This window comes from Notolepis coatsorum (genome assembly GCF_963971535.1).
Source record: "Notolepis coatsorum genome assembly, chromosome: 19".
In the NCBI taxonomy this organism is placed as follows: Eukaryota; Metazoa; Chordata; class Actinopteri; order Aulopiformes; family Paralepididae; genus Notolepis; species Notolepis coatsorum.
Genome location: NC_140183.1, coordinates 9,701,382 through 9,718,436, shown reverse-complemented (window position 1 = coordinate 9,718,436; position 17,055 = coordinate 9,701,382). Strand labels below are relative to the sequence as shown.

Genomic DNA, 17,055 nt, shown 5'->3' with positions numbered 1-17,055 from the left:
CTCCCGCTAAAAAAAGGGTCCTATGTTCCCCGCTACTCCCGAAAAAGCGACAGAGTTGTGTGAGGGTGTAGATGGTGCAACAGATTCGCACGTAGGCCTATCAATGCGTGGTGAGGGGGGCCAGTGTTCGGCCGAATTCTGCTGCATCCTCGAAAAATGCTGCCGTAGCGTGAATCGATAGCCACGTCTGCCGAATTCTTATCTACTGTATTTCTTTGATTTCGTTTGAGAAAAATACAGAATAATGTAGCTTATATATACAGTATATAAATACAGAATAATATATAAGCCTATATATATATGTCTCATTGAAGAAATATGTTGCATGTTTGTATAGGCCTATAGTAATCGTTTGAGAAAAATACAGAATAATGTTGCCTATATATACAGTATATAAATACAGAATAATATATAAGCCTATATATATATAGTTTCTAAAAAGAGAGTATATACATTTGAGGGGGAAGAAACTGTACATTAGAGGAGGTTGGGTAGGTGGGGGAAAAAAGCATGTCGAATTAATTAGTTAATGGAATGTATTTTTCATGACTACGGTGGTGGCTCTTAACTCATTCAGCGCCAATCACGAGTATAGTCGGGTTTTAATCGTTATTTCGTTTATTAGCTATATCCATTCATTTTCATCCATCCAGCCTGATGTTATCATTGGGAATGGGTCTGAGCTCGCAAAAGGGCAAATACCGCCGCCTACGCCTTCCAGCCGGTATTGCACTCTATTAGAAATGGTGTAGTTTCAGGCGGTCAGGTGGCGTAGCGGATATTGCGTTCGTCACCAACACCGGAGACGCTGGATTCGCCTGTTCGAATCCAGCTCACAGCTCCGGCGTTGTCACCAGCTTGGCTGGCCGTTCACACTAATACAATTGGCTGTATTAGAGGGTGGGAAAGCTGGCGGGGTGGGTCCGGGTCGTTGTAAGCAGCGACTCCTACAGTTCGGTCGGGGCGCCTGCTCAGGTGAAAAGAAGCGGTTGATTGGCTAGACGTGTGTCGGAGGAAGGGGGAAAAAGATAAAAAAAAAAAAATTTGTTTCTTTTCTGGGCCGATCTGAGCCATGCGGGCGGGGTTTAAATACTACGGCAGGACTAGAGTTTACAACGTTACATCTGCAATGCTGCCATGCTGCCCCCCCCTTCATATGCAATGCCGGGCAATGTGGGACAGACCTCTACGAGCAGTATTTCGAATGGCGATCAGATAATTGGATTATTTCTTTTGCATTACATCAGAGACCAGGTAAGGACTCTATATATAAAATCTTGCGTTGATCTGATATTTCTTTCTAACCCGATCAAAGCTGTCTGTGTGTGTGTGTGTGTGTGGCTGTTACCGTTGAGTGCAGGAGGTGGCGGGGGGAGCGCCACGCTACGAGGGCCATTTCATGTATGCACGAGGAAGGATAATAATGATAATCTAGCGTTGATTTCAGGAAGATTCGATAATCAGGCGAAAAATGACAACGTGTTTAGTGTATTCCACTAAAGGGCTATTATTATGTCTTTTCCTGGGATTACTAAGAATCATACTCATATTCAAGACGGTATAAAACGAAAATGTACGGATGAAAAAACAATCTGTTTTGTGCATGTTGACTGGCTGACAATCGACGGGTGTATTAGACCCAGTGGTGCGTTATTGAAATCAACTGGGATTGCACGCACCTAATGGCGCCACGCGAATGCGCATTTAATGTCCCCTCGCTTGAGCACAGACTACAGACAGTGCCTAATTGCCTCTATGAATGGAATGTAACACATGTCATTCACAACAAGTTAGGTGTGAATGTATCTGAGAACGTATTTAACACACCTGACGACCGGCGCTATTGATATGCAAATAGCGAGTACTTATCTGGGCTTGCACGTAGTGCACCCCCGTCCCATGAAGAACGCATGCCTGATTAGACCCATAGCTATAATATAAGATATATTTTAAGCACTCGCAAATCTCGCAGTCTCCCCATTGATTAAATCGATGGCGTTCTAGCGCCCCCTGGCTCATTAAGCGATGGCGCTGAATGAGTTAAAAGAGCCTTTGGGTTATGAATGTAGAAAAACAAAGCGCGTTCTCCACGGATGCGGCGGGCCAGCTGGATGTCTTTGGGCATGATGGTCACCATCTTGGCATGGATCGCGCACAGGTTGGTGTCCTCAAACAGGCCGACCAGATAAGCCTCACTGGCCTCCTGAAGAGCCATGACATCAGAGCTTTGGAAGCGCAGGTCGGTCTTGAAGTCCTGGGCGATTTCTCTGACCAGGCAAGGCACGCCACGGTACCGGGCCTGTAACGATGTGGCTTTTTCGCGCCGCCGGTAGCTGGTGCGCTCTTGGTGGCGAGCTGCTTCTTTGGGGCTTATTTTTTTCATGAGCGGGGGAACATAGGACCCTTTTTGACCCTTTTTCTTCGGGAGCGGGACCGCCGGGGAACATAGAACCTTTTTTTTTGGGAGCGGGGAACATAGGACCCCTTTTTTTTTTAAAGCGGGGAACATAGAACCCAGGGAACATAGAACCCGGGGAACATAGGGATGACCCTGTTAATTCTAGCTAACAGCCAAAGAGGTTGCTACAGTATGATGGACATTCAGTATTAAAAGATGACAATGACATTGATGACAATGATTGACAATGATGACAATGACAATCTGATCTTTTTACAGACGGCTACTAGTTTCAAGACATTCATAGACAACTGGAATATTCAAACGGGGGTTTGGCTGAAGACGTAAGTCTCCTCTCCTCTCCTCTCCATCCCTCTCCTTTTCACTCCTCTCCTCTCCTCTCCTTTCCTCTCCTCTCATTTTCACTCCTCTCCTCACCTCTCCTCTCCATCACTCTCCATTTTACTCCTCACCTCTCATCTCCTCACTTCTCCTCGCCTCCCCTCTCCTCACCCCTCCTCCCCTCTCCTCACCTCTCCTCCCCTCTCCTCTCATTTCCTCTCCTCACCTCTCCTCTCCTCCCCTTCCCTCTCCTCTCGTTTCCTCACCTCTCCTCACCTCCCCTTCCCCCTCCTTTCCATTCCTTTCATCTCCTCTCCCCTCCTCACCTCTCATTTCCTCTCATATCTCTTCTCCACTCATCTCCTCCCCTCTCCTCCCCTCACCTCTCTTCCTTTCCTCTCCTTTTCACTCCTCTCCTTTTCACTCCTCTCCTCACCCCTCCTCTCCTCTCATATCCACCCCTCTCCTTTTCACTCACCTCTTTTCCTCACCTCTCTTCCCCTTCCCTCTCCTCCCCTTTCCTCTCCTCACCTCCTCTCCTCCCCTCTCCTCACCTCTCCTTTCCTCACCTCTCCTTTCTTCTCCTCTCCTCCACTTTCCTCTCCTCTCCTTTACTCACCTCTCCTCTACTCTCCTTTCCTCACCTCTCCCCTCCATCCCTCTCCTCACCTCACCTCTCCCCTCACCTCCTCTCCTCCCCCACCCTCTCCTCTCCTCCCATCTCCTCACCTCTTCTCTCCCCCCCTTTCCTCACCTATCCTCCCCTCATCTCCTCTCCTCCCCTTCGCTCTCCTCCCCCCTTCCCTGACCTCTCCTCACCTCTCTTCTCCTCCCCTTCCATCTCCTCACCTATCCTTTCCTCTCCTCCCCTCTCCTCTCCTCTCTTCTCCTCCCCTTCCCTCCCCTCACCTCTCCTTTCCTCACCTCTCCTCTCATCTCCTCACCTCTCTTCTCCTCTCCCTCCCTCTCCTCTCCCCTCCTCTCCTCTCCTCTCCCCTCCCTTTCTCTCCACCTCTCCTCATTGAGGACTGCAGAATCATATGTTTAGTTGTATTGTGTTATCTGAGATACTTTTATAACTTATATCATTGTATATATATTATTTTAGGTATTTGTCCTAGTGGGAGCTAAATATTGCCTTAATGTCAAAGTGATTTTATTTTACTACATTTTATTTGATATATTCATTCAATCAGTCAGTCTCTATATCTTATTTATGAAGAAATTATCAAATCAAAATCAAATGAGGAGTCTCTCCTCCCGTCAGTGTGTGTTCTGACAGAGCGTCCTGTCTGCTCTGTGTGTCAGTGAGGGCTGGGTATCGCCACTGATTTCCCGAATCCATTCGATTCGAATCACAAGGTCCCGAATCGATTCAATTTCCGATTAAATTAGATTCAATGCTATACAATACAATAAATGGTTCAAGGAACCCTCTAACATGTTGCATTGTTAGAAATATCATTTAGAATTAAGAATTGACTCTCAAGCAGTTACATGAATGCACTTTTTATTGGAACATTGGCTTTTGCATATGTCACGTCTGGGTGATGTCTCAGTAAGTGGTTTCGTAGATTTGTTGTATTTCCACAATCATTATCTATGTCTGTCACTATAGCCAATTGAAATGCTAGAAATGGTCATGTGGGCTGGGAGAACCAATGGAAAATGCCTATCCCGAGGCCAAACTTAATGGCCGACCCCTGGTCTACACCCTCCCCAGACCGACAGTGGGGCAATGCGCGCAACGACCAGGAAGGGAATTGGCATAACGACTAAATTGGGGGATGAAAAAAAAGATATAATTTTTTACTATTATTATAATTTTTTTAAGATCGATCTTGGGATTTTATTAATCGATAATCGCTAATTCAAATAAAGATCGATTCAGAATCGGGAAATAGATAACCCAGCCCTAGTGTCAGTGTGTGTTATCATGACAGAGCGTCCTGTCTGTCTGTGTGTCAGTGTGTTAATATGACAGAGCGTCCTGTCTGTCTGTCTGTCTGTGTGTCAGTGTGTTAATATGACAGAGCGTCCTGTCTGTCTGTCTGTGTGTCAGTGTGTTAATATGACAGAGCATCCTGTCTGTCTGTCTGTGTGTCAGTGTGTTAATATGACAGAGCATCCTGTCTGTCTGTCTGTCTGTCTTTGTGTTATTATGACAGAGCGTCCTGTCTGTCTGTCTGTCTGTCTGTCTGTCTGTCTTTGTGTTATTATGACAGAGCGTCCTGTCTGTCTGTCTGTCTTTGTGTTATTATGACAGAGCGTTCTGTCTGTCTGTCTTTAGAGGGTGACATTTTTTCGGGATTCCCACGGGATGGGAGTCAAATTCACTTTGAATCACGTGATTGGGCAGGACCGGGAGTAAACGTCAACGGGAGCAGAAGGGAGTGGGACCTATGACAACAAAATCAATGGGATTCGGGCGGGAGTGGGAGGGAGTGGGATCAGTCTCTGTGGGAGTGGGAGGGAGTGGGATTTTTTTTAAACTCTCACTCGGGAGTGGGAGGGAGTGGGATTATTTCTGTGGGAGTGGGAAGGAGCGGGAGTCAAAATCCACTCACATGTCAGCCTCTCGTGTGTGTTATTATGACAGAGCGTCCTGTCTGTCTGTCTGTCTGTCAGTGTGTTATTATGACAGAGCGTCCTGTCTGTCTGTCTGTCTGTCAGTGTGTTATTATGACAGAGCGTCCTGTCTGTCTGTCTGTCTGTCTGTCTGTCTGTGTGTTATTATGACAGAGCGTCCTGTCTGTCTGTCTGTCTGTCAGTGTGTTATTATGACAGAGCGTCCTGTCTGTCTGTCTGTCTGTCTGTCAGTGTGTTATTATGACAGAGCGTCCTGTCTGTCTGTCTGTCTGTCTGTCTGTCTGTGTGTTATTATGACAGAGCGTCCTGTCTGTCTGTCTGTCTGTCTGTCTGTGTGTTATTATGACAGAGCGTCCTGTCTGTCTGTCTGTGTGTTATTATGACAGAGCGTCCTGTCTGTCTGTCTGTCTGTCTGTGTGTTATTATGACAGAGCGTCCTGTCTGTCTGTCTGTGTGTTATTATGACAGAGCGTCCTGTCTGTCTGTCTGTCTGTCTGTGTGTTATTATGACAGAGCGTCCTGTCTGTCTGTCTGTGTGTTATTATGACAGAGTGTCCTGTCTGTCTGTCTGTCTGTCTGTGTGTTATTATGACAGAGCGTCCTGTCTGCCTATAGCTTATTCCCAGCGGAAGAGTGCTGCCGAGTGCTTCCGCGTTTTCCCTGATTGGCTGCGACACGCCCCGCGGCAGCGCGGCAGCCGCAGAGAGGAGCGGCAGAGCTTGCAGCATTATGTAGCCGTAATCCCAGATGTTTTTCATTCGACGCTTAGCTCAACTGGCAGCGCTGCCTTGCTGTGGGGCAGAGCAGCAGTCGCAGCGGACGGCTCATCTCCCTGCACTCACGGACTGAGCGGCACAGGAGGTCCTTTGTCCCCACAGCCATCAGACTGTACAACAGCGTATTATAGTTACACCTGTTTTTACACCAGTTCTGTATCGTTAGTGGCTTAGCTTGGCATCGCTACTGCACTATCTCGCGTACGTGCACGCGTACTGAATAAACCACAAATGTACCTCTAATACCAGTATTAGTCTGACCACACCCCTCATCAGCTTACCTTCATAAGCAGGTGTGTGGTCACCTGCTCTCCTCCTTCTCGCTTTCACCACAAGGAAGAGGTGCCTCGGTAGATCCCCACACTTGACACCATGATGGAAGAAATTGGATTAGGAACAGCTTGGGAAACAAGGATACGTTGACATCATATCTTTATTTTCTCTCTCACTATTTTCGAGAAAATACGGCGATATTGTCTTCGTACTGGAGTGTCTAGAAGATGATGATCATTCTAAAAACCCTCCACCGGTTTTCGTATTGGGAGCACGCCGCTGCATGCTTCTCAACTGCAGTTCCTTGCTGTGTTTGTTGGGGTGAAACCTGTCAGGCCACAGCTGAACTGTCGGACATGCCGCTGTTGTGAGGAGCGGTGCGTTCCAGGTTGGGTGAGTAGTGTTTGCTGGCGGGCTCCACTTGTCTGTTAGTGCTATGGGGGCTACTTGACAAAGTTTATGGAAACCGGCCCCAGGCTAGGGTCCTTTGTTTAGCCGCCTAGGCGACAGAAGGCCTTGGTCTGGCGACCATTATAGTTTTAACTAGTGGGCCGCGACCATTGACACTGGTGATCCCTGTGTGTTCTGGACGAGTGGATTCTCTCTGTCACCGTGTTAAGACCCCATCTTTCATATCCAAATGAGAGTATTCCTTCACGAGGGGATATGTGCATGTAATGTGCGATAGCGGCAGATTCATGTTCAAAGTCAGCTATACAGGCCAGTTGGTACTGTGCTGATTCCGCCGGACGTGGTAATGTCACCGTTGTGAAGCGGTGTTGACGTCTTGTTTTCTCTTTTCTCTTAAAAAGTGAGGAGGGGTTCAGAACGGCGGCCTGTCTGGGTGAGTGTTATGTCATTGTTTACATGTTCATAGCTTACGGTTAGCCGGTCAGTGGCCTGGCGCGGGGTAGCTTAGCTTCTCGCGCGCCGCCGGGAGCTCGCTTCTGATCGCGTGCGTCGTTAGATCGGCGTCTCGCGAGCGGAAGCAATAGCACCCGAACGGTTGGAGCAGCCGTTAGCTTGATGCTATTCTGTTGAACGTGCTTTGATTTTAACATGTTTTACACTCTTGACCACGACGTCATCCTTGACAGGGGATGTTCGTCGACCCTGCCTGAGCCTAGACGGGGATTGCGTCAACAAAGAGGACTGTAGCGACTGGTGGAGCGGCGACGCTGCCCGGGTCGAACAACACAGGACGGCTGTGTTCTACGGTGTCTTGTGACTGCACTTCGCTGATCTGCGTTCCGGGTAGGTACGGGGTTGGCCAGACCTCATAACACGTCTTCTGGTTTTACTTTGCTAAATGTATTGTGAATAACGGTGTTTTTTCCCAAAACGTGTGTTGTTGCAATGCATTTGGGATACGTTGCGGGTTGTGTGTGAGCTGTTTTTGTCACTGGCAGTTAGCTTCTCCGTGCAGATCGTGATGTATTGATCTGGTTGTTGTGTGAGAAACATCATGGTGTTTATGTGTACCGTGTACTCACTACTAAGGCAACTAACCTATGAAGCTATGCTTGGTGACAAGTGAGTAAAAGAATGTTCTTTCTCAGACTGTAATGACAATGAACAGTGAGTTCACACATTAACAGGTTTTCCTGTTTTAACTGGCCGTATTGAGGGTAAAATAGGAGGATTGTGTTTTCCCCCCCCGGTTCCCTGGGGACTTTATCACCTCCTATCAGACATGTTGTGCATTAATTGTGTCTTTTGTGTGGTAGGGATACGACGTAACTCTTAGCTTGATTGCTGAGGTTGTGCTAAATCTGCTGGAGAAACTTATTTCCTAAAGGGAAATTGGTTTGGTTGCTGTCATGTGTGCTTAGCAAGGCCTGTGGTCGATACTAATCAAGAATGATGTATTCTCTCATTGTGAAAAAAACGGCGTTCCTCTGTTGAGTGTTTTTTGCCATTTTTTGTAGGTGATGATGGGTTGTGTGTGTCATGTGACCTACAACTGGGTTGTACTGGCCACAGAAGCACATGTGTATGTTGGACCGGGGTTCTTAGAGCCTTCTCTATTCTGTGTTTTTCCTTAGTAAAAATCAGATAGCAGGTTAGCTCATGCGCTGTGTGGAGCTGTGAAACGCTTCATAGAGCTGACTATGACTGTGTCATATTCTCTTTTTGTCGTTACGTCGTATCATGGGTGTGGGGTCGTAAAGGGGTGAACTGGTAACCTTTCCTCTCCCCATTGTTCTGTCGGTCAGGGGTACACCCCCTGTCCTTCAAGGTTCCCGTCACGTGGCGGTTCGGCACGTTACGGGGGGGGGGGGGGGGGGGGGGGGGGGGAGTTCCTGGTCCCACGGCCTGGTATATTGGGCGTGTGCACCGCAGGAATTCCCCCGCCATAGAGTACGTCACCGTGCGCGTCTCTGTTGGTAGGACTTCCGTGTGCTGTTCAGGTCCATGTGATGGATCTGTTTTCAGGGGGGGTGGTCAGGGCTCCTCCTCACCAAGCGCCTATTCAGGCCTTCTGTGAGTTCGGACTCCTTCTTCCATGTGAGGAAGCCTCCATCAGAGTACAGAGCCTTCCTCCTCAGATTGTCAAAGTGAGTGGACCCTCTAGAAGGGTCCTTTTCTATTGTATGTATATTCGATTCAATTCGTTTATTGAGTGTGTATGGGTTCAGTGCCTCTTCCCCGGAGGCCCTAAAACCAGTTTTTTACATGGCTCGAGGTGCAATATATTCTTTTCAATCTGTACAGCTCGCGTGGGAAGTCTCTCTGGGGATCCCCGTCTCTTTCCTATGGGAGGGTGGTGGGATGTAAAAATGTGAACATTTTTTACCCCGGCTGTGTAGACTGGGATACATACTGTTGATGCTTCCTTCTTTCTATTCCAGAAGTGTTGGAGTTAGGGAGTGTCACACCCCTCTTGTCGTTCCCCTGGGCGCCTTGGGGATTCAATGACAGGTCTAAATAGCCTGTTCATTGATGGGGGTGTGTCCCGACGCACGTATAGTGCTAGCTCGCTGTAAACAGGCGATTGACTGGCACGCCTTGGTTGCTTGTGGTTGAAACAGCGTTTTTATAAAGCAACTGAGATGGGGGTTTTTCCTCTTCCGGCGACCACATCCCATGACCTGGGTGGGTTGTCGACAGATTCTCGTTTATGTCTGGGGGATGATGACGGGATGGATCTGAACATATGTAGTGGGGTCTCACGCCCTTGGGGTGGGCCACCAGGCGCGGTTCGTCCGAACGTCTGGGTGGCGCCTTCTTTTCATGTTAAGATCAACACGCATATCTGCCCTTCTCCTGGAGTAGGCATGTCGGCGTGGTTAGGGCACGGGACTGGTTCTGGTCACGCTGGTCCAGATCAGTTGAACCCGTTGTCCGCCGGGGATGCAGATCTGCTGTTCTGGTACCCTGAGGGACTTGGGCTTTTTTCAGGGGGAAAAATGCCAGGTCGGTCTGGGTGTCACAGGGTTAAGCGCTATGGAGACCCTGGTTGGGTATGTTTTTACTCAGCACTGTCGTCATGGCTTACAGCCATGCCATTCTGTACGCTCTCGATCTCGTCGGATCTCGGCCGCTACACAGGTTGGTCCTGGTTAGTACTTGGTTGGGAGACCGCCGGGGAATACCAGGTACGGTGTGCTTAGGGGCTGGTTCTCCATTATTTTTCGCTCCTCTCTCACGCATGGCGAAGAGGGGCCTGTGGGGGTGGTTTTTGACCTCCTCTGGTGACCCTGTGCTTCCCGTACCGCCAGGCCCGGTCCGAAGTGATGTTTGCGACCCGTAGGCCTGGGTTAACCCTTTTTGGAAACTGAAACACTTGTACTGCGGTATAGCCGGTGTATACCCGCAGGTGTGTTTTGGAGTTTTTTCTTGAGGGGTTATAGGAACAACCACCGCATTGGGTAACACCGAGGTGGTTGATTCCCTGGTGTGTTGGAGCAGTGTCAACTCCCGGGTTCACCGTTTGAGGGTGCCCCTGCACGTTCATGACGTCTGCCAATCGTGTCGGCCTTCTCTGCCTCGACCCCTCTGGGTGGGGGTTGTTAAATGGAGGCTTGGTCATGCAACACCGCCAGCTTACGCTCCTTCCGCCGGGGCGGCTGTGTTCAGCTGTCCCCTCTGGCGCCTGTCTCGTCCGCAGTCTCCAGGCTAGGGTTAACAGCCTGTTGCCTGGTTTTTCCCCGGTGCGCTGCCTGCTTCCGTTGGTTAACCTTTTTTGTGTGCTTACGGCCATGCTGACTGCCTATTCTGCAGGGTCAGTGTGCCAGGCGGTGTACTATTGGGGGGACGGGGCCCGCTCGGCTTACGGCCATACCGACCTGAACACGCCCGATCTCGTCCGATCTCGGAAGCTGGGCAGGTTCTGGCCTGGTTGGTTCCGCCTGGGAATACCAGGTGCAGTAACTGAGGGGCCTTTGTCCGAATACGCTGGCGATGTGGGGGGCGGGGCACTACGTGCCCACCTGGTGGGTCTTGATGCTGGCATCATGGACTTCTCCGGGCCCCCGTTCTAGGGAGTCCAGTCCTTTTGGTGGGTCTGGGTCTTCCTTCGTGCTCCGCTGCTACGGCCTTGCCACGGGGTTGGGTTTGCCCTTGACCCCGTGATTCTGGGGGCAGTAACGAGGTTGTTCCTCCGTTCGTTCCCGGGTGGCATGCGGGTTGTGCGTGTGTGTAGTCGTGGGGTCAAGCCACGGTCTGCTCACCCTGTGCGTTGAGTTGCTTGAGTGCCTCTTCGCACGGTCGGGTCCGTCGCCCTCCCGTGACGTCCCTAATAGGGGGGCTACCCTCCATTAGGGGGGGTCGGGGGGGCTCGGCCCTCCCTGTTCTGATGGTTTTGGGGGGCTGTCAGCGGGGTGTATTTGTCAGCCAAGTGGCTCCGCTTGGCCTCCCTTGTGCAGTAGCGATGCCAAGCTAAGCCACTAACGATACAGAACGTTAGGTTATGACTATAACCAAGTTCTGTTAGTTAGGGGCGATGCTTGGCATCGGACGGCCGCTGCAGCCCTTGTCCTCACCTTGTGGTGAAAGCTTGGGAAGGAGGAGAGCAGGTGACCACACACCTGCTTATGAAGGTAAGCTGATGAGGGGTGTGGTCAGACTAATACTGGTATTAGAGGTACATTTGTGGTTTATTCAGTACGCGTGCACGTACGCGAGATAGTGCAGTAGCGATGCCAAGCATCGCCCCTAACTAACAGAACTTGGTTATAGTCATAACCTAACGTTTTTTACACCTGTTTTTACATCTGTTTTTACACCTGTTTTTATACACCTGCTTTTATCTAATCACGCTCCTATTTTAATTTTAATTTTAATATTGATGGGTATGATTTAATTTAATTTTATCATGTACTTATTTTAATTCATGATGCAGACATAACGTGTAACTACTGTATGGGAATGGTCAATGTCTGTATACTATGTGAGCTGCGAGATACCCTGAATTTCCCCAAGGGGATTAATAAAGTATCTATCTATCTATCTGTGGATCCTGCGGTCCGTTGGTGACAAGTTCGAATCCTTTCAATTTTTTTTTTTCTTTTTTTTTTTTTAACGTGCATTCTTTCGCCGGTTAAGTTTAGGCATGTTAACTTTAAGCATTGTTTCGGAGTTGGTTATGGTTAAGGTTAGGCATTGTTTCGGAGTTGGTTAAGGTTAGAAGGGTTAAGTTTAGGTGCTGTTAAGGAGCTGGTTAAGGTTAGAGTTTGTCTTAGAGAATGGCAATATTCTTTCGGAGTTGGTTATGGTTAAGGTTAAGGTTAGGCATGGTTAAGGTTAAGGTTAAGGTTAGGCATTGTTTTGGAGTTGGTTAAGGTTAAAGGGTTAAGTTTAGGCGCTGTTAAGGAGCTGGTTAAGGTTAGAGTTTGTCTTAGAGAATGGCAATAGACAGCCTATTTCCGCGCTGCAGCTCTCTCGCGCTGCCGTGGTCACATGGGCGGCATGGCCAATCAGAGAAAACGCGGAAGCACGCGACGCACTCTTCCGCTGGGAATAAGCTACACGCGTCCTGTCTGTCTGTCTGTCTGTGTGTCAGTGTGTGTTATGACAGAGCTGACCTTTGACCTGTCTGTGTTTCAGTGTGTGTTATTATGACAGAGCTGACCTTTGACCTGTCTGTGTGTCAGTGTGTTATTATGACAGAGCTGACCTTTGACCTGTCTGTGCTTCAGTGTGTGTTATGACAGAGCTGACCTTTGACCTGTCTGTGCTTCAGTGTGTGTTATGACAGAGCTCCTAGGTACCGTACAGCGCTGACCTCTGACCTGTGTGTGCTTCAGTGTGTGTTATGACAGAGCTCCTAGGTACCGTACGGCGCTGACCTTCGTCCTGTCGGCTCTGTGGCACGGAGTTTACCCAGGATACTACTTCACCTTCCTCACCGCCATCCCCATCACCATGGCAGCACGAGCCGTGAGTACCTCCTCTTCCTCACGTGTTCCTCTCTGTCTGTACCTCCTCTTCCTCACGTGTTCCTCTCTGTCTGTACCTCCTCTTCCTCATGTGTTCCTCTCTGTCTGTACCTCCTCTTCCTCATGTGTTCCTCTCTGTCTGTACCTCCTCTTCCTCATGTGTTCCTCCTCTTCCTCTGGGACCTCCTCTTCCTCACGTGTTCCTCTCTGTCTGTACCTCCTCTTCCTCACGTGTTCCTCTCTGTCTGTACCTCCTCTTCCTCATGTGTTCCTCTCTGTCTGTACCTCCTCTTCCTCATGTGTTCCTCTCTGTCTGTACCTCCTCTTCCTCATGTGTTCCTCCTCTTCCTCTGGGACCTCCTCTTCCTCATGTGTTCCTCCTCTTCCTCTGGGACCTCCTCTTCCTCATGTGTTCCTCTCTGTCTGTTCCTCCTCTTCCTCATGTGTTCCTCTCTGTCTGTACCTCCTCTTCCTCATGTGTTCCTCCTCTTCCTCTGGGACCTCCTCTTCCTCACTTGTTCCTCTCTGTCTGTTCCTCCTCTTCCTCATGTGTTCCTCCTCTTCCTCTGGGACCTCCTCTTCCTCATGTGTTCCTCCTCTTCCTCTGGTACCTCCTCTTCCTCATGTGTTCCTCCTCTTCCTCTGGGACCTCCTCTTCCTCATGTGTTCCTCCTCTTCCTCTGGGACCTCCTCTTCCTCATGTGTTCCTCCTCTTCCTCTGGGACCTCCTCTTCCTCATGTGTTCCTCCTCTTCCTCTGGGACCTCCTCTTCCTCATGTGTTCCTCCTCTTCCTCTGGGACCTCCTCTTCCTCATGTGTTCCTCCTCTTCCTCTGGGACCTCCTCTTCCTCATGTGTTCCTCCTTTTCCTCTGGGACCTCCTCTTCCTCATGTGTTCCTCTCTGTCTGTTCCTCCTCTTCCTCTGGGACCTCCTCTTCCTCACGTGTTCCTCTCTGTCTGTTCCTCCTCTTCCTCTGGGACCTCCTCTTCCTCACATGTTACTCTCTGTCTGTCTGTAAAGCAGATCTTGAAAAGTAATGGCCGGATTGCCATATCATTTGCCATTTGTCATAAACATTCAAAGTGAACATTCATGACAACTAGAGGAAGAAACCTATTGTTATTATGGTCAACATCATCAACTCCTCACTAGAATCTGGTCTCGTCCCCTCCTGCTTCAAAACAGCCTCCGTCACTCCCATCATCAAGAAGCCCGGACTCGACCCAGATGAGCTAAACAACTACCGTCCGATCTCCAACTTTCCTTTCCTTAGTAAAATCTTGGAAAGAGCAGTGGCCGCCCAACTCCAACAATACATGTCCAACCATGAGCTCTATGAGCCTTTTCAATCCGGCTTCAGAACTCAACACAGCACAGAGACCGCCCTCATCAAAATCACCAACAACCTCCTTCTTGCAGCTGACTCTGGCCACATTAGCATCCTCATCCTCCTGGACCTTTCTGCAGCCTTCGACACAGTCTCCCATTCTATCCTCCTCAACCGCCTATCCGACAACCTCTGCATCACTGGCTCAGCACTCTCCTGGTTTCAATCCTACCTCACCACCCGGACACAGTTTATCACCATCTGCGATTCCAGTTCCACCCCGGCCCCAGTCAACCAAGGCGTCCCCCAAGGTTCTGTACTTGGCCCAATTCTCCTCACCTTCTACATGCTCCCCCTCGGTCAGATCATCCGCCGCCATGGCCTCAGCTTCCACTCCTACACCGACGACACACAACTCTACTTCTCCACCAAACCATCCAGCCAGCTCCCCCCACGCTCCCTTGTCAACTGCCTTCATGAAATAAAAACCTGGATGTCATCTAATCTTCTCAAACTCAACAACAATAAAACTGAGCTCATGGTTGTGGCACCCAAGGCCCTGCTCCGGAAGGTTGGGGATCTCACCCTCAACATAGACGGCTGCTACATCTGCCCTTCCCCTAAGGTCCGCAACCTGGGCGTTATCCTGGACTCCACCCTCTCCTACCAAGCCCATGTCAGTTCCGTCACCAAATCCGCCTTCTTCCATCTCAGAAATATCTCCAGACTCCGACCATCACTTTCCGACTCCACAGCTGAGACCCTCATCCATGCCTTTGTCACCTCCCGCCTGGACTACTGCAACGGGGTCCTGTCCGGGGTCCCAAGCAAAACCCTGGACAGGCTCCAGTATGTTCAAAATTCAGCTGCCAGGGTTCTAACCCGCACCAAACCCTGGCAGCACATCACCCCCACCCTCATCCACCTCCACTGGCTCCCCATCAAATCCCGCATTACCTACAAAACCCTCCAGCTCAACTACAAATCCCTTCACGCTCTGGCACCTCAGTACCTCACTGACCTCCTCCACCCCTACACTCAGTCACAGTCCCTACGATCCACGGACACTGGTCAGCTCTCCATCCCCCGTGTGGCAGCTCCCACCCTCTGGAACTCCCTCCCCGCAGAACTCCGCACCATCCCAACTCTGGACTCATTAAAAAAACTGCTCAAAACCCACCTCTTCAACTTGGCCTTTAACCCCTAATTTCTCACTTTATATTTATATGTTGTGTCTGTCCACTATGTTTGTTACTTTGTTATTTCCCCCCCCCCCTACTGTATGTAAAGCGACCTTGGGTCTCTTGAAAGGTGCTATATAAAATGAAGCTATTATTATTATTAGTTACCCGTGACCTTTGACCTTTGTAAAACTGTGAGGAAGAAGTAGTGAAATGATGAATACTTGAAGAAGAGCTAGATTTACCCTGCTTTATCTTGTGCTTTATCTGCTTTTTCTCTCTCGCTCTCTCTCTCTCTCTCCCCCCCCCCTCTCTCTCTCTCTCTCTCTCTCTCTCTCTCTCTCTCTCTCTCTCTCTCTCTCCCCCCCCTCCCCCTCTCTCTCCCCCCCCCCCCTCTCTCTCTCTCTCTCTCGCTCTCTCTCTCTCTCTCCCCCCCCTCTCTCTCTCAGGTGCGTAGGTCGTTCCGCCACTGCTTCCTTCGTTCCCGAGGTGTGAAACTGGGCTATGATGTCATGACGTGGGCGGCCACTCAGCTAGCGATCTGCTACACGGTCCTGCCTTTCCTACTGCTGGCAGTAGAGCCCACTGTGACATATTACAGGTATACTGTAAAGAAATAAATATATATTTGATAAAGCAAATCTCAATGACGAGCACTATGTCCCAAAACTCAAACCCGGAGCTCGGATAGGAGTGGGTCTGAGGCAGCCAGAAGATGTAGAGCGGAGGGGTTTTGAGGGTGTGTAGTTAGAGACCATGGACCACTGCACAGTATGCCAGGTCAAGGACGGCAATGGGAAGCCAGTGCAGCTCTCTAAGAAGTGGGGTAACATGGAGATCAGGCGGGCGGCTGCGTTCTGTATGAGTTGAAGTGGCTTGGTGGCGGTGATCGGTAGACCCGTGCATTGCATTGCAGTAGTCGAGGCGAGACATGACTGTCTTTGAGGACTACACATAGGTTCTTGGAGGTCGGGGACGAGGCTATGGCTACATTCTCCACTGTGATGGAAAGGTCTGTTAGCGGGGAGGATTTTGCTTAGGTTCAGTTTGAGGTGGTTGGTTGTCATTCAGGTGGAAATGTCGGACAGGCCGGCCAAGATCCAGGGAGTAAAGGAAAGGAAAGGAAGAGTTGAGTGTCATCGGCATAGCAGTGACATGAGAAGGCATGAGAGGTGATAATGTTACCCAGAGATTTGGTGTAGAGGGAGAAGAGGAGGGGTCCAAGCACCAAGCCCTGGAGGACACCCGTCTGTAGGGGGCGGGGGGTCGACAAGGTACCTCTCCATGATACTTACTCAAGGTAAGGAGAGGAGGGAGGTGTGTGAGGAGGGAGGACATGGTGGAGTGCAGTTTGCAGAGGTTTTTAGCCGAGAGCACTGAGGTCATCCAATAAATAACTTTTAGATGTCCCAAGGTCTAGGTTAAAAACAAACGGCGACCGAGCTTTTGCGGTGGCTGCCCCTAAGTTGTGGAACAGTCTTCCACTGCAAATTAGGTCTACCCAGACCTTAGAGATTTGTAAAGCACAGCTGAAGACTCAGATTCATTGGCTTTTTGAGGCGTGTTAAGCCATACATCCCCGGTCGTGTCGTGATTGTTTCATGTATTGTAGCTTTTGATTTTGTGTAAACTGTATTTTCAATTTTTTTCTATTTCTCTGTTTTTATATTGTAAAGCACTTTGGTGCAACTTCGGTTGGTTTTAAATGTGCTATATACTGTAAATAAAGCTGACCTTGAGAATGAGACCGTTCGAGTTACAAGATACGAGATACTTTAAGGCCACACA

The 17,055-nt window shown here is 49.5% G+C and overlaps 1 protein-coding gene across 1 annotated transcript in view; it reads left to right on the top strand.

Moving 5' to 3' along the window:
• Nucleotides 1-17,055, top strand: part of mboat1 (membrane bound O-acyltransferase domain containing 1) — a gene marked incomplete at its 3' end in the record, with an annotated part of 85,443 nt that overhangs the window by 46,557 nt on the left and 21,831 nt on the right. The window contains exons 10-12 of the mRNA XM_084335947.1: nucleotides 2,678-2,742; nucleotides 12,627-12,759; nucleotides 15,717-15,868. Coding sequence (XP_084192073.1) covers nucleotides 2,678-2,742; nucleotides 12,627-12,759; nucleotides 15,717-15,868 — 350 coding nt within the window. The remainder of the gene's footprint in view (nucleotides 1-2,677; nucleotides 2,743-12,626; nucleotides 12,760-15,716; nucleotides 15,869-17,055) is intronic.